The 26053-nt window shown below is 37.3% G+C and overlaps 1 protein-coding gene across 2 annotated transcripts in view; it reads left to right on the top strand.

Moving 5' to 3' along the window:
- ALDH1A1 (aldehyde dehydrogenase 1 family member A1) overlaps positions 1–26053 on the top strand; it is a 131740-nt gene that overhangs the window by 92338 nt on the left and 13349 nt on the right. For both annotated transcript variants that reach the window (XM_025359190.1, XM_025359191.1), the window contains 7 exons: positions 10399–10539; positions 12403–12532; positions 14255–14316; positions 15804–15932; positions 17282–17395; positions 22412–22514; positions 24125–24309. In XM_025359190.1, the coding sequence (XP_025214975.1) occupies positions 10399–10539; positions 12403–12532; positions 14255–14316; positions 15804–15932; positions 17282–17395; positions 22412–22514; positions 24125–24309 (864 nt within the window). The remainder of the gene's footprint in view (positions 1–10398; positions 10540–12402; positions 12533–14254; positions 14317–15803; positions 15933–17281; positions 17396–22411; positions 22515–24124; positions 24310–26053) is intronic.

Raw genomic sequence — 26053 nt, 5'->3', positions numbered from 1 at the left:
TCCTTTCCAGGGTGCGTAACCACCTATGGACCTCTGCTTATCAGATTAGTTACGCTCTCCGATGTAGCAGTCCTGCACCTGTTTTCCCACCTCTCTTGACCACAGAAAAAGGGGTCCAGGGTGCTGGATTCTAGTGGTCCTTTACCAGCATGCCCAACATTGCCTTTGCACTCAGGGGTGAATTCCTTTCCAGGGTGCGGAACCACCCATGGGCCTCTGCTTACCGGATTAGTTACGCTCACCAATGTAGCAGTCCTGCACCTGTTTTCCCGCCTTTCTTGACCACAAAGGAAGAGGTCCGGGATGCTGGATTCTAGTTGTCCTTTACCAGTGTGCCCAATAATGCCTGTGCACTCAGGGGTGAGTCCTAGAGCTGGACTGGGTTCTTGAGTATTTCATAACAACCCAGCTGCCCTATCAAGATGCATTCCTATAAACAGCAGTTCTTATGCAAATTCATTTCAGAGAGGGTGTAGCTAACCTTTTGAGTCGGGATTGAGATAGTCTTTTGATTCTCTAAGTACTTTAAGGCTTGGCTGAGTGCAAACAGCTCACACATTTGAGGAGAACAATTATTAGGCAATTTTTTTTAACACTGCTTCCACAAAAGTCTCCGTATCAATTACTGAATACCCACTGGGTTTTCTTCTCAATCACCTGGGAGGAACCATCTGTCATCCTGTCCTGAAGGGAGTTCCTCCTAGGTCTGGTCAGATCTTTGTATGGTAATTAAGATTTAAATCCCCTGTTAGGAAATCTGCTGGGTTAAGGATTTTTTGATAGGAAAAATCCGGGTTGTCCTGTTGTCCGGTTGCCCGTGGCCTCAGTGTTCTCAGGCTATGCCCTTGTTTACACTGACAACAAGGTAATATCGGAGTGTTATAGGGTCATGGAGAAGACCTTCAATAATTAATTACAGATTTTTAATTAACCTGACTTTTAAAGGAATAGGGCACAATTTTTACTATTTCTATCTTTTTCTTTCTTTTTCTCCTTGACTCCCTCTTTGTTTCTCTCTCATCTCTCTCTCTCTCTCCATGTCTCCCTCTCTCCCTCAGTCTCTCCTTTTCCCTCCGTCTCTCTCTCTCCCTCCATCTCTCTCTCTCCCTCCATCTCTCTCTCTCCCTCCATCTCTCTCTCTCCTTCCATCTTTCTCTCTCAGCCATTACAAACTTGGGGCCCTGGCAAGGGTGGTGGGGAACGGGTCCTACATGTTGACAGCTGTATACCTAAATCAGGAGGTACACCAGGGATAAGACTCCCTGGGTTTATAGCCTAGATGCCTAAGGATGCGGCCTTGAGCTTCCTTAGATCCCTTTCGAGGTACAACTTGCTAGAGGAAATGAAAGTCTGAACCATTAGTACCTAGGAGGCAGGGATCAGAGGAAGTAGATTCAGAGGTAAGGAGAATCTGGGGGCTATGCTTTCAAGAAAATCGTGGTCGGGACCCAGGAGGTATGGGTCAGAAGGGAAGATAGGGGCACATGCATGGGCAACTGTTGAGTAGAGACTTCTGGCTGTGCCATGATCTCAACTGGCTACTGCCAGGAGTTTGGGACAACAGCTTTCTGCCTAGTCAGCCCTCAGCTTCCCCAAGAAAACTGAAAGTGGAAGCTGGCTCCAGGCAGACCAACGTCCTCCAATATTACTCATCGCTTTGGAGGTCCCTTCGTGGTCACCAAAATGTTACCGGGGATCCTTGCTCCCAGAGCTCCCAAGATGGTGATGGGCCGCTTTCAAGATGGCGGTGGGCCACTTCAAGATGGCAGCAAGCCTTGTGTTCTCTGACCTGGGGTTCTTGGCCTCACAGATTCCAAGGAATGGAATCTTGGGCCATGCGGTGAGTGTTATAGGTCTATTAGAAGCCGTGGGTCATAGAAGAGAGCCATGGAACCCAGTGACTAGTGTTCAGCTTGATTAGGATGAACCCAGGCACTTAGCCATGTAGGAACAATGGCAAGCCTTTAGCCCAATCGGGAGTGGGCACTGGATCAGGAGCACAGCAGACACCCTGCTGGATCTGGAGGGATGGAAGTCAGAGGCAGGTCTGCAATGGCAACAAACAGCAGTGGTGGACGGCGAGTGAAAGCTCAGTTGGAGCCATAACAAAACACGGACCAGAAGAGTGCAGTTGCAAGATTTAATAGAGTGAAATGGAGTGAAAACATTCCCCTATATAATGGGAGGTTGCCATTGCTGGCTCGAATGCCTGGGTTTATATCCTGATCCTTGTCCCTCCTGCTGTGCTCTCAGGCAATAGATGATTGGCTATTTCTTTACCTCCTGTGTTTGCCTAATTAGCATTTTAGTGAGCTCTCTGATTGGTCGGGTGTGGGTTAAGTTGCAAGCTTGTGTTTAAAGGTGGATGTGGTCACCTTCCCATCTAGGCTTAGGTATTCTTAGTCGGCCTAGGAAATTCCAGCTAGTCCTGTCTCTCAGTGGGTTCCTGTAATCCCAGCTACTCGGGAGGCTGAGGCAGGAGAATTGCTTGAACCCAGGGGTCAGAGGTTGCAGTGAGCCGAGATAGTGCCCTTGCACTCCAGCCTGGGCAACAAAGAGTGAAGCTCCATTGAAAAAATAACAATAAATTCTTTCTTATTATGAAAGTAAGATATCCCAGCACTTTGGGAGGCTGAAGTGGGCAAATCACAAGGTCAAGAGATTGAGACCATCCTGGCCAACATGGTGAAACCCCGTCTCTACTAAAAATACAAAAATTAGCTGGGCATGGTGGCGCATGCCTGTAATTTCAGCTACTTGGGAGGCTGAGGTAGGAGAATCACTTGAACCCAGGAGGGTTTAAGTAAGCCAAGTTGCAGTGAGCAGAGATCGCACCACTGCCCTCCAGCTGGGTGACAAGAGCAAAACTCTGACTCAAAAGAAAAAAGAAAAGAAATGAAGATAGCATAATATTAAATAAACTTTTTATTCTCCTCCTGGGTGAGAAATCTAAAAAACTTCAGAATTTTTATCTGAACACGTAAGTGTTTCTAAGTCTAATTTGAAATGATTTTTTTGTTCTTTAGTTGCCCAGGGGTTACCAAGCTTTAAATTTCTGTAATGTGAAGAGATAATGTTTTATTTTATTTTACTTTATTTAATTCAATTTAATTTAATTAATTTATTTATTTGCTGCAGGAAAAGACTACTGGGAAATTAAAGTCAGCAACACCCAAGGATAATATTATTCATGACAATGTGTTTCAGTTACTTGTAGCAAGCACACGTTCCTGCCAGTCTCCTGCCCAGTCTTTTCCATTGCTTTAGCCCCAGTAAATGAGATCACAAAAATAAGATCACAAATCTCAATGTACTGGGCCATGAAGACAGACTTTTTCCAAGATAGTGACAGACCTGAGGGGGCCCTTTTGGATTTAGGAGAGGCCCTGGGTTCAGATTTCAGTAGGATGAGAACAAGTAAGACCGAAGTCTCAAGCCACAGGAATACAGAGTTCAACAACAGGGGTTAACAATTTGAGAAGTAGAAACAAAATAGAATGATGACAAATGTCACTGGCTTTCAGATTCAGATTTTCTCTTTATACCAAAGAGTTCACCAAAGCATGAATTCTCCATTCTGCTTCTCACTGTCTCTGGGGAAAAGTCCACAAACAAAGGTCCTTTATAATATTACTCAACCTTTGTCTATGGCCTCTTTCCCAGACCACCCCATCAACTTAAGAGTTTCAACTTCGTCATGCCCAGTGTCCCTCTCCAACCATTGCTTGCTAGTCACCGCCTCTGTGCATGTCCACAGTGTAGTCCTCAGGACCTAGTTCAAGTCACCATCTATAGTAAGAGCATAGATTTGCAATGTTTGTACTTAACCTTCTTTGAGATTCTGTTCCTTTTCATGTAAAATGAGGAGATAGAAAATTCTTGAGGAGTTAAATATATAGAGCTCTTCAATTGTGCCAGGCATATCCTAAAACTTCAGTCATGCTAGGGTTTTATATTTCTTTAAAGCCTTCTCTAACCTTCTCAAGCAGTCTTACTCTCTTCTGTGTGGTTATAGGACATTGTATTTGCCTGTATTAAAACCTTTGTATTATACAGCTATAGGTTAATTTGTCTGAGACAATATGCTTCTTGTAGAGATCAACACTACACCTCTCATTTATATCCTTGGTTTCTGGATATAGCATATCCTATAGGTATGCTATACTGTATCCGATAGATATACTGTACTATAGATATAGTATATTCTACAAATCTATGAAATATTTTTCTTTTTCATCAAACGTCGAATTTCCATATATTCCACATTCCTCACCTTAGGAATTTAGTACTAACCTGACTATTGACTATGGCAGACATTCTCAAAATTTAGCCTGCATCAGAATGTCCAGGAAGGCTTGTTAAAACACAGATAGGTGAGTCCCACCTGCCCCCAGATTTCATTGCAATAATCTTAGAATGGGACCTGAAAATGTTCATTTCTTATCAATTCTTTGGTAATGCTGATGTTGTTGGTTGGGAGGGAGGTGGGGGAATGCATTTTGAACCACTGAACTAAAGTGTTAAGCGGTGAAGTTGTATCTCCTCTCAAGCGTTAGCATTTAACAGGGGTCATGGAGTTTTGACACCTAAGAAAGTTAGTGATTGGAAACTGTACTGTGGTGATCACTCTGCACCTCTCTGAAATGCTACCAAACCAAAATTGGGCAGAGAAATACTGACCATCCCTGGCAAGGTCTATAGGAGCCCCAGAAGCCTGTGCCCTTAATATAAGCCACTCAGAGAAATAAGAGAGAACTTTATTCTTCATCTTTCAAAGAAGAATGAACGCCTTTTATCAGAGACTTAAAGAAATCCACACACCACCACCTCAAACGTTCCTCTAGTTGCTTGAGTGGCTCTAGCAGGCCTGGGAAGGTGAGAAAAACAATAAAGGGCAAGGACAGAGTGAACCTTAAGATCTATATACTTTCTTTCTGTTCAAGAGGGAGACCAGATCTGTTTGCAGTTTGCAACTAACAAACCGAAAAATATTCTTGATGTTTTAGTTCTGGAGCCTTGAACATTGACCTTTGCCACTGACATTAGTTTTATTAGGAAAACAAATCTCCATGCCTAAAGTTCCAGTTGAAACCTTGTCAGGCAGTCTGAGGACTTTTCTTAGTGAAGTTACGGGATTTACCTCCTTCCTAAAGCACAGTAAGGGAAAGCTGATGATCACACTGGAAGCCTTAGAAATGTTTGCCACTGATTTGCTCTGTGCTTCTTGACAATTACCCAATTACTTCTTGACTGCTCACCCAAGAAAGAGATCAAGAATGCTTATTAACATCTACCCAAGCTTCAAATCAGGTCACAATGCCAATTGAGTTGGCTGGTCATCTGATCACTGAAACTAAAATGTTTATGGTATAAACTGTTCATGGTAAACCACTGTTTGAACATCTAGCACTCTTATATTCTTTTTTAGAATTAGTTTAAAACTTATTTTTAAATAATTATTGCTGTTCTCACAATTTTGCCAACAAATGTATAGTAAACTCTGACATTGCTTAGTGAAAGGTACAAATCTAGTAAATTACATAGTCACAGTAAACCTAATATTCTGTATCTGACTCTTTAGATAATGAGCCAAGAGGTTTTAGGGATTTAATTTATAAGTAGAATGGGGCTAATAATGGGCTATATACCGCCTTTCAATGGTACTATAAAGAAAAGAGGAAGGGCAAGAACAAATGGAGGTTACAAAGCAAAGTACAGATGTGGGTGGGAACTGTTTTCTTTTCACTTCAGTGGTTCTTTTAGGCTATATTGACTAATCCTGAAAACTGCTTTTAATACTAAGGCATGACCTAACAAATAATTGGTGGGGATAAAAGTAAATGTCCATTAAAGTAAGTGCCTATGACAGGTGTAAAAGTAAAACTGGTCTGATAACTATTTTCTCCATCTCTGAATGAATTTAATATGGAAATGTACCATCTGAGAGTGATCGAAGAGTTCAGTCCTTCCTTAACTATGCTTTAGGAGACATTTGATACCTCATCATCATTTGAAGTGTCTTTTTACATTCAGCTTGTGGCCCTTACTTCAAAAAAGGAGCATTTTCAGTGCTATAAGCAAAAGTGTTATTGATGGTGGCAAATCTGAGTTAATGCACCAAATTGTTTTCTGTTTAATTAAAGAATTATATCCCTGAAAATTCCAGTTCTGAAATTACAAAAAAAAAAATGCTAGTCCTGAAATTAAGAAAACAATAACTCTTATGTCTAATAGTTTTTGAATAATGTATAAGTTTTGTTATATCATGGAATCTATTAGAATATTATTTATTATTTATTATGTAAATGCCAATGTAGTTAGATTTATGTAAGGCATATATATATATATATATATATATATATATTAAATCAGTACAACATGATGAGTTTATAAAACAGGTAACCAAATTATTGAAAATTTATTTACTGCCTATTGTAGACCCAGAATTATAAGAAATATTATAGCTTATAAAACAAATAGCAGTATATAATTGTTGCAAAGGAGGTCATTATTAGGGCAGCCTTGCAGAGATGTAAGAACTAGATTTTGTAGTCAGATGTGGGATCAAAGTTTGATTCTACTGTCTGCTAGATTTCATATCCATGAGCCATAGTCTACTCATTTATAAACCAAGGTCCATGATACTTAATAATAAGAGTAACTATAAGGCTTTAAAGAACTTTCCTTAGTGTCTAGAGCTTAGTAGGCTCTTAGCTAGTAGCCATCATCAAGCTGGATTAGTCTGGCAAGGGTTTTAGGTAGATTGATATTTGAGCTGGGTCTTAAAGTATATATAGGATTTTGAAAGTAAGGGAGTATACTGGGAGAATATTCTAGGCAAGGAGAACTACAGACACAAAGGTAAGAAGGAGTTGGGTCAGACAGAGTACAAAAAATGTAAACACTAAGTTTGGATAGGTGAGATGTGCTCTGAAAATCCTGGGCCTTGAAAACCAGGTAGAGGACTTTGACTTGGAGACTGTAGACAAAAGGGAACAGTTGTAAACATTTGAAAGACAAAGTGATAAGATAAAATTATTTGCAGAAGATTAGCCTGGTGATAGTAGCCAAGATAGTTTGAGGAGAGAAGGGAGTGAATTTGAGAAAGTATTGATGATATGAAATAATAGAGCCTAAAATTGTTCAGGGCAGTGAAAACTGAAAGGAAGGATTAAAATACATTAGAACTTGCTGGACGCGGCGATCCCTGCATGCCTGTAATCCCACCACGTTGGAAGGCAGAGGCAGCCAGGTTGCTTGAACCCAGGAATTTGAGAACAGCTTTGACAACATGGCAAAGCCCCGTCTCTACAAAAAAATTAGGCACACAGTGGCTCATACCTGTAATCATAGCACTTTGGAAGATCAAGGTGAGAGGATCACTTGAGCCCAGGGGTCCGAGACCAGCCTGGGCAACATAGCAAGACCTCGTCTCTACTAAAAATAAACAATTAGCTGGGCATGGTGATGCACTCCTGTAGTCCCAGCTACTCCGGAGGCTGAGGTGGGAGGATCACCTGAGGCTCATCAGGAGGTCTAGGCTTTGGTGAGTCATGTTTGTGCCACTGCACACTAGCCTAGGCAACAGAGTGAATCTCTCTCTATTGAGAGGGAGAGAAATTGCTGAAAGTTATATTAAAATTTAAAATTTTGACTACTAGGACTACAGTAACAATTGCCACCATTGAATAATACATAATGTTCTAACATAGAAAATGCTGAAGTGTTATCTTATTAATCTTCATTACAGCCCTGTGAGGTAACATACCCCAATTTCTTTTTTTCTTTTTTTTTTTCTTTTCTTTTTTTTTTTTTTGAGATGAGGATCTTACTCTATTACCCAGGCTGGAGTGCAGTGGCGCAATCTCAGCTCACTGCAACCTCCACCTCTTAGGTTCAAGCAATCCTCCCACTTCAGCCTCCTGGGTAGCTAGGACTACAGGCACATGCCACCACATCCAGCAACATACCTTGATTTTAAAGAAAAGAAAGCTGAACCTTAGAGAAGTCATGGGTTATATAACCCATTTCATGGGTTATAATAATGTTTTGGGGTAGTGATTTGATTGTATGTCTCTCCCATTTGATTGAATATTCCAAAAGAACAATCTTCTTACTTCACTCGGCTGTCTTTGGCAGAGGGACGATGAGAATGCTGCAGAGTAGAATATTTATCAAATCTTTAGCTAGATGGATGGATGGTTAGATGCCTCAAGGTTTACATAGCTAATGAAGAGGAATCAGAACTCAAATCTGGATTGTTTTCATATCAAACTGTATATTAACTAACATTACTCTATTTCTGCATCTGCAAGATTACATATAAGATGTGAGGAAAGTGGGGGCATGATCCAAAGGACATAATCACAAGAACATCTTTATTTATAGCAGCATTCTTTAGGGATGTGCTTTCCATATAGGAGAGTTACTTATCTTGAAACCAGTTCTCCATATCCCTTTGGGAGGCCAAGATGCCTATGATAGCCCATATTTGGCTAAGACCAATAGCAGGACACTGAACAGAGAGATCCAAATGAAAGCTGTGTCATACAGATCTGTTTAAACACAGAGCAGCATGTATTTTATAAGCTCTGGTATCCACAGATCATGCTGACAATCTCAGATTTTTGTGGTTTGCTTTTTCTTTTTTCAAACAGTGCTCTGTAAATTTAGGAAAAGGTTAGAACGTGTAGCATGAAACAATGTCTAAATATAAGCAATCAGTGTGATTAACTGAATGCCCCAAATATGCACTGTATACCTATTTCTCAGGAAAGGCAGGCAATAAATACATATATTTTGTATATATCATCATTCTCTGAAAAGTTAGACAGTGAGATATACCAGTGTGTGATGTATTACACTGAAAGAATCTTTGCTTGTAGTCAGTAAATATTATTACTTAATCAGACCAGATTATGCTTCTAAAATATCTCCCTTGTCCCAGATCATCTTATTTTGGTGATAAATATTAGAAAAATAGTGGTTTTTTTGTATTTTAATTCACAGACTTGTAAGTGTGGGTCTTCTTGATTGAATACAGCCTAAGGAGGAGTATGTTAATTTGAGGTTCTTTTGAGGGGAGGACATCATCCTTAGATGGGATTTAGCTTAATTGTGTACAACTTTAAAAAAAAAAATTTAGGGTCATTACTTTTTATCTCCCCAAATTCTTAAAGGGAATTGTGTCTCCTGCAAAATATTGCAACCTACTGGCCTGTGATGTAGCCACGATTTGTGGAGCTATACAATTCCATGCAGTGGCCAGTCCTATGTACAAAAAAATGCTGGAATGATATATGCCTTTATGGTGTTTGCAGTAGTGGCAGGTATGTTTTGTAAGAGCTCCGAAGAGGTCTGAACAGAGATCTGCAGGGGAATGGAGTGGTCAGGGCAATATTTGTAACTGAGGTGGATTGCAAAAGAACCAGAGAATATACCTGGTGTAGAAAAACACAACAGAGAAAGAAGAAATTGAGTGAAGGCAACCTATGAGAGTGAAGGCAAGGAGTCTAGACTGAGTGTGGAGTCACTTTACTCTGTGACTTTTGCTTGAATTAATGTAGGTTTAAGCCGTGCATCTTTAATAAGAAACTGACTTCTTTACCGGATTAGGGATTTAAAAGGATCTCTTTGTACCCAGTTGGGAAATGAGAGGTTGTCACATGCACATCCTACTCTATTAGTTCCACTATCTCTATGCCCTTTTCCCTCTGCACAAGAGGAATGAGCACATGTTTGTAAGGTTTACTCTTCAACAGCAAAGAAAAGTTCTTATTCACCCTTCAATAGGCTCTTCATGAAAGTGGACAAGCTGTTGAGTCAGCAGAGACCAAGGAAGATACTCACTATTTTGGATCTTGAGTTTGACCTGGAGCTCCTGTAACCCAGTCACTAAGAAAGTATAACACGTGGTGAACAGCAAAGATTCTACAGTCAGATGGGCTCCGTTTAAAACTCAGTTCAGCCACTTTTAGTTATTGACCTTGGGCAAAGCTCCCCTCTCTCTTTGCTTTAGTTTATTCATCTGTAAAACAGGGAACATATTTGTGCCATAAAAGTATTGAGAATTAAATGAGCTAATAGGTATAAAGTCATCAGAACATTCTTGAAACAGGGCAAGCACTCAGATGAGAGCAACTATTAAAACCATAAAACATTTATACTATAGGAAATCCAGCATGTGGTGGGTATGTGGAGATCATCATGGTAAAGACTATTCAGCAGGAGTAATTCCAACATACAGTAGTTGAATGTGTACAGTGTGCTAGACTTTGGGATAATGGAGACACAGTGTCTGCTTACGAGGCACTACATTCTATTTTACAGGGTTATTGGCATTAAATTTGCTTTCCTAATATGTTTAGCTTACTGAATTGAATTCCCTTTGACTTACAGGCGGATGTTGACAAGGCAGTGAAGGCTGCAAGACAGGCTTTTCAGATTGGATCTCCATGGCGTACTATGGATGCTTCTGAGAGGGGACGACTATTATACAAGTTGGCTGATTTAATCGAAAGAGATCGTCTGCTCCTGGCGGTGAGTATTATCCAAGCTGGATGGGTAGCTAGAGCTCTCAAAAGCATTCAGTGTTTGAAATGGCAGGTTGTTTTGGTTTTAGTGATCCCTATATGCTCTCTACGAACAAAATGAAAACATTTGTTGTCCCAATGTATCGCCCCCTTAACATTGAACTTATTCTCAAATACTAATCTGCACTTCAATTCTGGATGATGTTAATTTCTGTTCCCATAATAGATTCTACGGTCTAAACTTTGGCAAACCCAGGTTAAACCAAATTTTAAAAATTTCTTTACCTTAAAACTTCTCAGAGGCTTTAATAAGATCACATGAAGTTTGAGTCTCCTAAAATGATATATTAGGTTTATTCAAGCATTTGACCACTGAACTCTTTTGATGGAAAAACTCAAGTTTGTTAAGGGTGCCCAAAATATTTCTCTAAAATAAATCTTAATTCTCATTAGTCTAGCTTACTAAGATATTTAATAAATTGTTACATTTTTTCTTCCTGAAATGTGTCTGTTCACAAGGGTCGTAATTAAATGATGTTCTTTTTACAGGTGAAAAAGGCAAAGAATTAAAAAAATCCAATTATTAATGTGGTTTATCAAAATTATGTTTTTATGAATACTATTTTTGTTTGTTTGTATTTTAGCAGTTAGATGAGTCAGAGCATTATATAGTTGGGGGAGGGTATTTCCTTGTTTTTTTCATCTCAATTTGGCATTATGATGAAGCCGATTTAACATAAACCAATACCAAGATCAGGTTTCAGAGCAAATTTCATCTTTAGAATCTGAAAGTGTCTGTAACAAAGAAGTCTACATTTTTTAAAAATCAACATTAGCATGTATGGTTAATAGCAAGTATGGTTAATCAAAGAACCACTTATTACTCAAATATTCAACATAATTTGAAATACGCAAAAATTCAGAATGAGCAACTATGTGCAATAAAACTATAGTAATAAAAATGGCCTGTAGGAAGAAAGCAGAAAATGCTAAAACTTGGTTTTCCGCAATTAATCTGATTTGCTGACTGCCTGTCAGCATAAGATCCTATGGGGGGAAAAGTACAGGCATACAAAAGTCACGTTTGGTTAAATTTTGACATGGTAGAGAGTGTAGTACAGAAGCAAATAGCTTTAACAGTTCATCACCTGTGCATTTCTGCCTGGTAACCATCCCAGCAGAATATTAGATCTCAAAGAGCTTAAGGTCCTCCTTAAGAGGAGAAGCCAAAGGGGAGATAGGTCATCTTATAATGGTTAGGGCACATGACTAGAAAATGTTGAACTTTACCTGACTATTCAAATGGCAATTATGACAATAATGGCAACACTGGTAGTTTCCTAATTAAAATTCTGCTAAAGGAAATTCATGGATGAAAAATCCACGAGTTACTTAAGTTTGTGTGGGTAGACTGTGTATATCCAGATGGAATGCATAAATTAATAATGAATACTGAGGCATCATTAATAGACAGGGACACTAAATTGTCACCCACAGTTGATTACAAAATAAGAGAAATCTTGTTGGAATTCTGATATGAGTTAGAAAACTAGGTTTCATTCTCACATGCTATGTATATATCAAATTGTGACCAATTCCTAGAAAGTTGGTTAGCAGGAGAACATTCAAAATGAGACAGAAAGAGCACTAGGGTTTAGAAATCAGAATCTCGCTCCCCTTTGTGCCCAGATCTTGCTATTTAACCTCAAGGAAGTCATTTTAACTCTTAAAAAGTGGAAGTTAGACAAGATGTCAAGATTTCTTCTATTTCAAAAATTCTCTAGCACATGATTACTCAAAATATTTACTACATATTTTTAATCTAAAACTTTTATGGAATTTTAGATTTGGTGTTTGATGTGTTTTTCAGACAATGGAGTCAATGAATGGTGGAAAACTCTATTCCAATGCATATCTGAATGATTTAGCAGGCTGCATCAAAACATTGCGCTACTGTGCAGGTTGGGCTGACAAGATCCAGGGCCGTACAATACCAATTGGTAAGTATCTTTGAGAAACCACTAATGGTAAGGATAGGAGTGAGGAGTTTACTATAGAGCTGAATAATTTCAAACTCTCCCTTTTAAAGATGTCAGCCAAATAAGGCAAAATTATTTTCCTCTTGACTTTGAGACAACACAGTTTTCGACTTAGACGTTCTATTAAAATTCGTAAAATGTATTTTAAACTTGTTTCAGCATAATCATGAAGATAACATTATAGATATTTTAGACAATGTTAAAGTAAGATCATTCCTATGGCCATAATTACTGATCTGAGGCATGCCTCTCTAAGGTCCCAAACTTTTTAAAACTGGCTTCTGAAATTATTTATTTGGGTTTTATTCCAATACTGACGTTTATATCCTTTCTGTAATGTAATTATTTAAGCTTCTTTACATGTTCCATTATAAGTCAGTTATGGTCATCTGTGCCTGGTCAAACTCAGTATAGTTAGACCAGACTATTCAAACAAGCCAGTTCACACTGACTCATTTCAAATATCTTCAAAGCAAGATGGGACTGTGTTTGCAGCCTGAGTTAAGGGTTTGCATGTGTGTGTGTGAGAATCTGTATGTATGTGTTATTTTAGTGGGGTATGCACATAATGTAGTAGAAACACTAAACATATTTCATGTGAAACATGAAAACACACACATTTAGGAAACAGTATGGGTAGAATTTAATTCACACAAACCTACCAACTTTAGGAATACAATACCCACCAGGACTGGCCCTGATGTGCACTTCCAATCTAATTGGAGCATCCAGGAGGTCAGAAGTGATAGCAGAAAGTTGAGAGGAGAGTAAGACCTCGGTAGTACTAAGAAATGTGGCTACTTTAGAACTGTCTGACTTTACTCTGGGACAAAATGGAGAAGTCACTTAAAACACAAATAGATCTTTATGAAGAGACTTCTTGCTGAAGCCAGGAAGCTTCTGTGGGAACTAGAACAGAAATGAATGTAAAGCATAATGTATCTCTCCGAATGACCACATTAACTTCAGGGCACATAAATTGGTCAAATTTAGACTGAAAATAAATGTCTTATACTCCTGTCATTTTCTTCATGTATTGAGAGAATTTGCTTTTATTGTTTGGTAGGCAAATAAAATACATTTTAGAATAAGTCAGCGGGAAAGGTTTATTACTTATAGGGAGATTTTCTTTTTAATTGTACTGTTTTTAATTTTACTATTTCTAAAAATTATATTACAGCCTTTAAAAAGAATTCTCTTTTTAGTAGAACTCTGAGCTACCAGAAACAAACTTGAATGTGGTTCTTCTCTTAGCCAGAGACCTCCTACTTCCTTTCTTGTCCCTTTTTTATAAAACTTTGAGAATAAGGATAATTTTCAAATCAGGCCTCCTAGATGATGAAAGGTAGAATTAATTATCTTTCCGATTTTTTCCAGTTTTGCATCTTTGGTTTCACCTAACTCAATTTTATGGTTCCTATCATTTCAAATTACTATTTTAGGGCTTTACTTACCATTTTGTGAATAATTGGAGATATGGATGGTCTTGATCTCTTGACCTTGTGATCTGCCTGCCTTGGCTTCCTAAAGTGCTGGAATTACAGGCATGAGTCACCACGCCCTGCCAGATATATGTTTTTAAAATTATTGTCTACACCTTTCTCTCACATCAGCCCCAAACCACCATTTTGTGAATGTCAAATACATTCATTTATATGTGATTATGTGTGTTTTGTTTTTCAGATGGAAACTTTTTTACATATACAAGACATGAACCTATTGGTGTATGTGGCCAAATCATTCCTGTAAGTTTTTCTCCTATATAATTCTCAATTTTTAAAAAGAAGAGTTCTTATTCAATCTACTGATGAAGCTTTCTCTAACACAGATGGATGCTTATGTATTTGTTAAATGTGGAGTAAATGTAAGATTTGTTGAACTTGGTCTCCCTGTGACTAAACTTCTTGGATATGAATATAGATAGAAAACCTAGCTATATTCTGGCATATCTCTTGAGAAAGTTTTGCTGCTACATCATCTACAAATGTTATGGTTGTTTTTTAAAAGTTGTATTATGTACTCTTTATAAGAGCCATGCTTTACATGTATATGGCAAGGTGCTCTCCACTGCACATCTGCAGGATAGCATTTTAGTGAAAGGTAGTAGGGCCTACTATTCTCCAATGCACTTTCTCATTGAGACATCTCATCATGGAGAACAGTAGCTACCAGAGTGTTCAACTCACGACAGACATTTTTTAATCAAAATCAAAAAAAGAATACCAGAGGCATTTGAAGCACTGCATGGAATATATTTTAGCTTTAGATAAGAGGTTCAGATACTCCATATTCCTCTTAGAGAAGGTAGGCTTTTTAAGAGAATTGTGAAGCTATTTTAAGCCCAACAAACAGGAGACTATCTAAATGATTTTATTTTAACTGACATGCTTTAAAAGGCCAAGCAAAAAAATGGTGGCGAAGTCCTTATGTGAAGAAATGGTCATGACTTATCTTTTGCTCCAATGAGACTGAACTATATTCATATCAATATTTTAACGGAATTGCTTATTAATTCAAAAATCCCGATAAATTGATAAAAACTATATAATTATGAACACTGATAGTAGCTACTATGTACTACGTATCTATGCTAGACCAGTTATTGCATTGAGCACCTGGCCCTCTTTCTTGATTAATCCTCAAGACAACCTTCCGAGGCAGAGAGGACTATTATCAGCACCCACAGATTATGAAATCGGATACAGAGAGAACGTAATTTGTGTAAGTTCACATGGCTGGTCAGTGATTGAGCTGAGATTTGAACCCGTGTACTTGGCCTCTGGACCCTGGACATCTTTGTCTTAAGCAAGATATTTTTCCTGGAAATAAAAGCTACTGAATAATATTATTGGGTAAATAATTACAATAAATGACCTATGGAGAAGGAGAGTAATCATCCTTTTTAAACATTTTTAGATAACTTACAATGTGTTTCATAATAAGCCAAACCATGCGGTGATTTTTTTTTTTCCTGGTAGATAAAGAACTCAACAGCACTTGATTAAATTTTGAGGTTCTCTCCTACTTCCTTCTCATATCTCATATCTGGTTTATTCAGAGCATTTTAGCATTTACTAGTTGCTTTTAGCAATGAAGTATAATATGCCAGATGATTTCACAAAACTACTGTAATTATTACATAACATCTACAGGGGGTGTATAATGTGGAAGTTGGATTAGCAAATATGCATTTTGCAATACAAAGAATCTATTGTTACATATTGCTTTCTAGTGGAATTTCCCGTTGGTTATGCTCATTTGGAAGATAGGGCCTGCACTGAGCTGTGGAAACACAGTGGTTGTCAAACCAGCAGAGCAAACTCCTCTCACTGCTCTCCACGTGGCATCTTTAATAAAAGAGGTAAGTTTCCCTAAATTAAAATCAGCACAAGAACTCAAGAGTCCTAACTTACAATAGGAAGACCTCATTTGGTGCTACTATCAAGTACATTATTTACAGATGGCTCCTGTCCAGTCGGGGGAATACATTTAGCATGACTGCTGGCTGCAATTTCTGGCAGTCACCCCGATTTCATCTCTGCCCAAATGCGGACAGAAAGCCAAACACAAAGGCTTGGTATCAGTCATCTTGGGATCACATTTTTGCTTCTTTGTCCAACTCTCATGAACATAAATTCATGTTGAAATTAATGTAGCATTCTTTCAAACATTGAAACATTAAGTTAGTTTGTACCTGCCACTGATGGCCTAGTGTTTTCTGCAAAATTGTGTAAACTAATCTATGTAAGATTGAAAGGGCCTCTATGCCAACATGCTTGTTTGTAATATTAGGCCACATTATTTCAAAATACTTTTCAGTCTACTCATCAGTGGATATGTTTATATTCAGTTTTCTATTATGGTTTCCTCTGCATTTATCTTCCTGTTCAAAAACAGTAAAAGAGCGCGTAAAACTTATTTTCATCAACTAACTAGATTATGTTAATATACTTGCAAACAATTCATTGTCCTTTTTTCTTCATCTTACCAAATCTTAAAAAACAAATGTTAGTCATTAGAAACTTAAAGTTACAAAACTGAACTTATCTTTTAAAAATATACTTATTCAAATTAAAAACAGGGAAAAGAGATGTCAGAATGAAACATTTTAATGCAAATAACAGGAAATTGTAATGTGCCAACTCAGTTCCCATGCCTTCTACCTGAATTCTTTAATGAAGATTGAAATCAACTTGTGATGTTGAATCATGAATGGGATGGCAGTACTTACTTAACAATTTACTGACTAAGTAATCCCAGTGGGAATTTGCAACTCAGCAGTTATGCCCTCAACAATCAACAACAGCTAGGAACTAAAAAATATGAGATCCCTTCAGCTTCTTATTTTTGTTGATGGGAATAATAAACATGTTACTTTCTTTCTACATAAGTAACTTACCAAACACTTTTTACATACAATCTTTTTGAGTTAGCATTATGCAATTTGAAACAGCCGTCACTGGGGCAATGATTCATAGAGTATGGACTTACCCTGACAAGCAATTGTCCCTCAATAATGTAACCCTTGAAGTTATTTTTTATGTGTGCTTAGAAATGACATAATAAGACTAAAGAATAGAACCAGTTGGGTGAATTTTTTTTTCTAGAGCATCTCATAAGGTTGGCATTAAGAGACAATCTCAATCCCCTACTCTCCTCTTTTTTAAATTAAATTCTTATATTGTAACTTTTAAACTTTTTACCTTTTAGGCAGGGTTTCCTCCTGGAGTAGTGAATATTGTTCCTGGTTATGGGCCTACAGCAGGGGCAGCCATTTCTTCCCACATGGATATAGACAAAGTAGCCTTCACAGGATCGACAGAGGTAATATTATTTACTCAGGGCAAAAGTTAAGAATGCTTTTATTGCCAGCTATGAAGTATGCTTTATGTAACTGTTTTTGAGCCAACAATTTTAAAACAAAAACTCTTTTTAATGACTTGTTATTTCTTTTAACCTTCAAATATATGCATAGAATATAAGCAGATGTAGTCTGAATGACGTGATACACCTATTTAAAAATCAGAATGAGAGTAAACTGTTTTTAGTATGTTCATTACTTTTTCTGATGAGAAATATGGCTGCTGAGACCTTGTCATATTATTGGGAAGATTTATAATAGAAAATTAGGCCATAGTGATTTGTATGAATGAATATGATTTTATCCTGTAGATTATGAAAAATAAATAGTAGAGCCTCACCCTTTGCACCTCATTTGGGGGTGTCTTTCTCCTGGACATTCTGAAAGAGAGCCAGAAACTCTTAGCTTCCCTCGGTGGTACTTTAGCCTAGACTAACTTTTCTGCCTCTCTGGCTTGAACTTGACCATCCTAAAGGTGAAAGAAAAAGACCCCAACCACAAAGGAGAAGTGGCAGGCAGGAGGGAGGGCAGACTGGAAGGTGAAGTTTGGGGAAATAGATCCCCATTTATTCATGATGTTCTATCCTAAGCAAAAGAAAGCAGTGGAAGCATACTGTACCATGAAAAAAAAAAATTCTTGAGTCATTCTATTAGATTATGTGACTTTGTTAGGTGCTCAATGCAAAAAATAATGTGTGCTATTCATTGGTACACAGCGTAGACAGTGAAGAGTGAGCTTCACTCCATCTTAGAAAGCTGCTGACAAGAGACAAGGCAGGGTGTGATAAGGTACTAAGGTATGTACAAAGTGCTGTAAAAAGGTTCACAGGAAGGAATGATGATGTCCAAGTGGGTACTAGAACTAGCTCTGGGTTTTGAGGAACTGTTACTTTTTTAACTTCCTGGAAGTTGAGAAGCAAAAAAGACATTCCAGATAGTGTGGTGAGCATAATTTGATTATTTTATAATCTTAATTATTTACTCCAATATAAAGGCAAATTTACATGCAAACAGAAATGGTGGAAAATCAAACTTGATTTTTCTTGATCTTTTTAAAATGAAGTAAATAAATATATATATATGTCTTCTTTGTTTTTCACAGACATAGAGTAGAAAAAGTTCACATTCTGCAAGTCCCTAATTAAGATAGGGAAAAGCAAACCCCACATTCAAGATTTATTGTAGACAAAACAAATGGGAATGTTCAAGACATGGCAATACATTTAAAACTGGTGACACCACAGGTTGAAATCATACCAGAGGAATAAAGGTGAAAATTCCTCAGCCTAGAATTCTGGATCCTCCCCAATAGGGAATCCATGTACCCGTTGAGGTCTAGATCAAGCCTGTTCAACCCATGGCCAGGAATGGCTTTGAATGTGGCCCGACACATTTTTTTTTTTTTTCATTCTCAGCTATCTTTACTGTTAGTGTATTTTGTGTGTGGCCCAAGACAATTCTTCTTCCAGTGTGGCCCAGGGAAGCCAAAAGATTGAACAACCCTGGTCTAGATCCTATGCCTACTCGTTCTCCAGGTCATCTGGACCAGGTGCTACTGTTTGCTGATCTCATCTTCAGCATCAGTTTGTCTTTGCTCATCCATGATCCCCTATAACATTGGGGGAGCACTTTACCTACCTTAAAAAAAAACCCTGGAGATTAAAAGTCTAGAAAATATCTTAGTTTAAATTCTGACTCTACCCCTCCTAGCAGTGTGTCTTTAAAAAGTTAAGTAGCCTTACTAAATTTGAGTTTCTTCATTTGTAAAATGGAGATGAGATCAACCTTACTGAGTTGTACAGAATAAAATTAAATGAGCTAATGAGTAAAACATTTATCACCCTACTGAGCACTCAGTACATATTTCCTCTTTCCTCCTATACTTTTTAATTTCTCACACTAGTTTACACAGTGTGAGAAAACAGCTTCCAGTCGAATATTTCTTTTTCTCCATCTCTGTCACTCTGCCCCATCTCTTCCCGATTATTCCATATGTCTTTTCATTCCCCCCTGCTTTTAGTTCATACTTGGCCACAAGCTACTCTAAACTTGCTCCCACACGTTCCCTCTCTGGCTTTCTCCTTGCCTCTACAGTTCCAAGAGCAGAGCAGCCTAAATTTTAAAACACCCCATCTGAGTTCCCATTGTTCACCACATATAATAACAGTGCATGCTCATTGCCTTGTTACGTGTCTCTCTCTCTCTTGCTGATTATCCTCAAAGACAATCTTATTCATGGTTATCTCCAGAAACCATCACAGTAAGAAATTCTAAATAAGTATTAAAGAATTAAATGTGAATAACACAATTTTAGGAGCCACACAGAAAAACCCATCTTCCTTCCAACTCCTGGAACTTAGTTCCACGCTCCCTGGAACTTCTTTCTGGATTTTCTTGTAACTTCACATTTGTTGCTTGGCAGATATTAAGGAACTTGATAAATGTCATGAAAGAGGCAAACAAGACAAACAATAGACTGTATCCTTTGTGTTCATTGTAACAGTGACCCCCATTCTAACAACACTTTTGGCAAGGTAAGAATTTTTTTTTTTTTTTTTTTGAGACGGAGTCTTGCTCTGTTGCCCAGGCTGGAGTGCAGTGGCATGATCTCGGCTCACTGCAAGCTCTACCCCCCAGGTTCACGCCATTCTCCTGCCTCAGCCTCCTGAGTAGCTGGGACTACAGATGCTCACCACCATGCCCGGCTAATTTTTTGTACTTTCAGTAGAGACAGAGTTTCACCATGTTAGCCAGGATGGTCTCGATCTCCTGACCTCATGATCTGCCCACCTCAGCCTCCCAAAGTGCTGAGATTACAGGCGTGAGCCACTGCAATGTCCCATTATGTTCATATAAAATAGAACTGTACCCACATTGTGCAAGACGTAATAAGTTAGACCATTTTCATGAGCATTTGCTACTTCTGCTCCACATGGCAATGCCACAGTATCATGGAATACACTGTTTACCCATAGTCTTAATAGTTCTCATCTTTTCTTCATTGCATACTCCTTTGACAAAAATGATGAATGTAAGGGAATGAAATATAAGGGAATGAAATCATGAGATAAAAATTAATGTCTCCTTGTTTTGACTTTAGCTAGACTTTTGGGAAAACTCAAGCCTTTTATTTGCCATCTAAACTTGTGCCAAGCAAAAGCGTAGCCTTTCTTTCTCATTAATACTTCTAACCATTCTTTATGCTAGTTCTTTTGATGTCTGTTGCTTTTACAAAAATATCTCTGATTTTATTCCCTTCTGCAAGACAAAAGTTATCTACTTTAATGGAGTTTCTCCAGTAAACCTAAATTAAACAAATAAAAAATTCAGAAAGAATTTGGAGAAATTAAAGGGTGATAGGAAGTAAGTTTTTTATCTACAAAATTAAAAACTCTTTAACACCTTAAATGAAAATTCAGTTTCTGACAGTGGTCATAAGAAGTGTATTATGGAATGGCATATAAGAGAAATTTCAGACAGGATTTCCCTAGTGCAAATCTCCTTTTAGTTTAGTTTTTATTAATCTACTTTTAGGGGTTTGATTTAGAAACATGAAATATTTAATTGAGATGAAAACATTAGCATATTCATGCCCTATTCTGTAATGCACAGTAGCAGTTCGTTCAGTAACCACATAAAATCTAAACACTCATTAAACATCGATTTCTCTCTTGTTCAGTTGGGATAGAAATTTTTTATTAAAATCTGACATGTGGAGTAAAAAAAAGAAAGTGAAAGTCAGAAAATAAAAGAAGCAAAATAGTGAATTTCCTTTACAAAAGAAAGGCAAAGAAGATGTTGGTGGATTAAGGCTGCCATACAAATAATAAAAAAGAAATAATTGTAGAATCAGCCAAGTTTTTAGAGATAGAAAAACCAGAAACAACTATAGTAAATAATCTTGATGGGAAGTGATCCACAAAGGAAAAAATAATTGAAAACAGTCTTTCTCTGAAAAGAGCAAACTAGCATTAAAGAAAAAACCAGAACTGTAGGATTCCGGCTAACTGAAGTAGCTGCACATATCCCATTTCTTTCATCCAGTTCCACTGTTCAAAGGTGTGTGTGTTGGGTGGGAAGACAGAGAAAGAAAGAAATAGAGAGACTGTCAATCCACAGTTAAATGAGCCTTCTGTCATAGATACAAATGAGGAGAGGTATGCAGTGATACGTTATTGTTACTGCTACCGTGGAGTTAATCTATTTGGGAAATGTATTTCTATACAGATGATACAATCTGAATCAGACTCTGAAGGAGCCTTCATGAGGGTATTTGGGAGACTAGGAAAAGAAATGGTCGTATCATTTCTTCTAGTATCTGACCTAGTGTCATCAGAGAAGGATTTAAGGAGAAGCTAAGATATCAGCTGGACCCCTAAGAAGAATAGAACTTGAAGGCAGTCCAAGTTGGGGTGGACAAATGATGAGAAGAAGGATGAGATTCAAGAGGTAGTGAATATGTCGGTTTGACTGGATAGAGTTATCTGGATGCCAGAAGAGGGATAAAAAATGAAATAGCTAAGTTGCGACTGGCTCATGATAAGTCTGGTCAATCTGTAGAGAGATGAAATTCTGATTAAAATTAAAAATAACCTGTGTAGCCATCAATATGACTTATGTTCTATATCTCTGCTTTCTTGCTGATGAAGAAAAATCAGCATTTTTCTGATTCCTTTTATGTCTGTATGCTTGGACGAGGGGCCTTTTTATATCTAAAGTGCCAAATCTTTAAAAATGCCATTTTGCCAGAGAATCGCTTGAACCCGGGAGGCAGAGGTTACAGTGAGCCAAGATCGCACCACTTCACTGCAGCCCGGGTGACAGTGTGAGACTCCGTCTCAAAAAAAAAAAATGCCATTTGGTGTTTCTCCCAAATGAAATTTTACCGTGGCACACACATCACATAAATTTAGAATGCTAAATCAACCTGTGTTCATGAGAGCTGGGTAAGCCTCCTCCTTTGTAATGCTCCCTTTCAGGTAGGCAAGTTGATCAAAGAAGCTGCCGGGAAAAGCAATCTGAAGAGGGTGACCCTGGAGCTGGGAGGAAAGAGCCCTTGCATTGTGTTAGCTGATGCTGACTGTGAGTAGAAGCCACTTTGTTAACTTTTCATCCTTCATCGTTTTTGGTGTCTGATAATGCCAAAAGTGAACTTGAACTTTCAGGAAAAAAAGCATTTGCTTCTAACATCAAAGTGTAAGGAATTAGAGTCCAGAATTACTCTTGAAAATCTCTTAAATCATCCTAAAGTTATAACACATAGATAATAGACACAATTTCTTCCTGGTTTAGAATAGATTGCTATTTCCTCAGCTGAACCCTAGATGATGTAAACATTTTGCATTTAAGTGCCATGGTGTATTTTTAAAATCCTGTATCAGTGATTATTAACATTTCATTGAGCTAATGAAATACTCCAGAATGGGACTTGGATTGAGACCAACTGAGAAGACAGCAGTTTCACATTTGCCCTCTCCCTTCACTCTGGGTCATACACTCATTAAATGAAATGATCAGAAGAAAATTATACCTAAAATTTAAATATTTTTTTCTAGCAAGTATAGTGGAGTTTATGTATATTAAACCTACAAATTTGATGTAACTCCACTATATAATATTTTAGGTTCATTCTGATTATATTACCAAGTAGAATCTCCCAATTATATCCTAAATAGAAGTTAATTAGGAGAAATGCATGGTCAAACATTCTTTTTACTTTCACAACTGCATAATCTGTTTGAGGCTGTAAATACAAATGGTTCATGGAATTAGCCTATGTCGCTGTTTTGATCTTAATTGAAGTATGTTAGAACACACTACCTTATGAAATAGTCTATAAACATGACAGGTTTCTAATTTTACTAAGACAGTCTGAAAACTGCTGCTGCTACAACTTAAGCAGATGTAATTAGTTCACAAAATAAATAATAATAATAACCAGTTGCTATAACATTGAATTGAATCTTCAGCATTTAGAAAATTAAAATGCAAAGAAAATTTTATTCTTGTTTAGAGTCTACTAATGAAGCAACCTATTTCCTCCTTTTAATGCACGTTTTATCACCTAAAATAAGAGTTTATAGGCGCATATGAAATAATACGGTATACTTTACATAAATTTTGAAAATGTCTTTGCTGGAATAAAATCATAAGGTGAGTGAGTGATTCTAAGTTTAGTGCTTTTTATTTTTTTAGTTATTTTTATTTTGTTTTTCTTTCCCACAGAGATCACATTTCCTATTGAGTAGAGCATTTAAGATATTTTGAAATTATTTAATTCAATAGAAATGTCAGGTTTATTTATTATCTGTTTAAAATCTGGGGCCTGAAAGAAATAATCTCAGTCATCTAATTGTATAAGTGGAGATATTTATATAAATCATTTCCAATGATTTATATCATTGATCTCATGATCAAATCTCATGATCAAATCTACATTCTTGGTGATGTCCATATTAAAGTTGTAATAGTAACCACTATTTTTTCAGATTCTGTATGTTGCTCTTTTTTCCATGGTAAATGGAGGATCAGAAAGATTAATTTGCCACCTGGCTGGTAGGAGGCAAACTATATTGAGCCCATGTCTGACTCTACCACTCATAATTTTTCTTTATCTCCATGTGCCTCTGAGAAATATATAAAATACATAATTTTTAGGAAGTATATCTTTAATGTGAATGTCTTCTTTGCAGTGGACAATGCTGTTGAATTTGCACACCATGGGGTGTTCTACCACCAGGGCCAGTGTTGTATAGCCGCATCCAGGATTTTTGTGGAAGAATCAATTTATGATGAGTTTGTTCGAAGGAGTGTTGAGCGGGCTAAGAAGTATATCCTTGGAAATCCTCTGACCCCAGGAGTCACTCAAGGCCCTCAGGTAAGTATAAAATAGAAAGGATAGCATTTTCAGGGCAGAGGAATAAAGTATCCTCTTTAGACCTAGATTTTATTGAATAAGATTACTTCCTATCTGAACACCTTCCTAGGTAAGAATGCTGTGCCAGTTTGGTGATTAAAAGCGATCTAACTCCCAATGAAAATGGAATCATCCTGTTTTTGTGTTGCCCAGTTTTCATCCTAGAAACAGTTTACCAGCCATGCTGGGAATTAAATACATGAGGAAAAATAACAAATGTTCTAATTTTTTTGCTTTCCTCAATCTGCACACCTCTTGATTCCTATATACAGTTCTCTGTCCGCTTTGAAGTTCTTATACCTTCCTACCGTTTTTTCCTCCTCAATCCTTCATCTCAGCTGCCATCCTAAATCCTCTGCAAGTCATCAGTTACTCTGAGTCCCTAATGGCAGTCTGGGGTCCTAAAAGGTCCTGAGTTTCCTTTGTGGCAAACTTTATTTCAGTTGTTAAAGCCCAGTTATTCCCTTAGGCACTCAGTTTTCTTTGTAGTCTTTATTATCAATAAAGGTCTCTCTCTTTCTTAACCAAAGATCACCTTTCCCTCTTCCTTGCATAGTTCTCAGTTCATTGTTTGTTTAAGCTTCTGGATCTTTGGTTGTGAATTTCTTCCTGCCCTTTGGGGTCTTGTTCTAGAGCAGTAATTCTAAACTAGGGGCAATTTTGCTCCCTTGCCCAGGGAACATTTGGCAATGTTTAGGGACATTTTAAGTTGTCATTACCTTGGTGAGAAGGGATGGAGTCAGTAGGATAAGTAGGTATGTTCGAATTTGGAGAAACAAGACTAAAAAGCTCTGGGCTCCTCTACCATTAAATATTTATCTGTTGTTAGGAGAAAGAACTTATGCAAAGGGGACACTCATTCACTAAGCTTTAGCCTATTGCCTCATCCAGGGATCGTTGAGTAAACTGAGGCTTTTAAATACAATTATACAATCTTCCTCATTAAATATAACATCAAAACAGTTATAGAAAAAATAATGGTCAAAGAGATTTGTTTTGGGGAAAAAAATTAAAGTTTAAAAAAAATTTGAAGATTACAAATTTAAAGTATTTGGGGGTTAGAGCAATTACAAAATACATATGTATACTTTGTATATTTGTATTGTATCTGTGCATTCATGTGTGTATATTTTTTCATATTTCAAGTGATTTTCCTATTTGATTTTATAGAAAAAAATATATATTGTCTTAAACTTGGAAAAATTAGTATTTTCATTTGAAAAAGAAATTGTGATATCCACATAAACTGTATTAAAATTATCACAGAGTTGCACCTTATAATAGTGTGGAAAGATGGACCTTTGAGTTACAGGCTAGATTTAAAATCCAACCTCCCTGAAACTATTGTCTTATGTGTAGAATGGGCATAGAAACCTCAATCTTCTGCAGTGCAATTGGATAATCTATAAAATGCATCCATCAGAGTGCTTGGTCCACATGCTCAAATGTCTAGTAAATAAATAAAAATTACATGCTTCCATTTATACCTATGGTGACAATTATCATACAGATCAATGACTTCTATATCTATTCATTGCTTTTGTTGATACATGGTTTCTGAATAATTTTAGAACATCTAAGTGCTTTTTCTCAATTCATCTTCTTTAACCCATTAAGCCTAAGGAATTAAAGAATTTACCCATTCAAACACATTAAAATGTTTCCTTTGAGACTGCTACAATATCATGACCTACCTATTACATTT

Source organism: Theropithecus gelada, chromosome 15 (assembly GCF_003255815.1).
Source record: "Theropithecus gelada isolate Dixy chromosome 15, Tgel_1.0, whole genome shotgun sequence".
Taxonomy (NCBI): domain Eukaryota; kingdom Metazoa; phylum Chordata; class Mammalia; order Primates; family Cercopithecidae; genus Theropithecus; species Theropithecus gelada.
The sequence above is the reverse complement of the archived record's forward strand: the minus strand, read 5'-3'. Positions and strand labels throughout refer to the sequence as shown.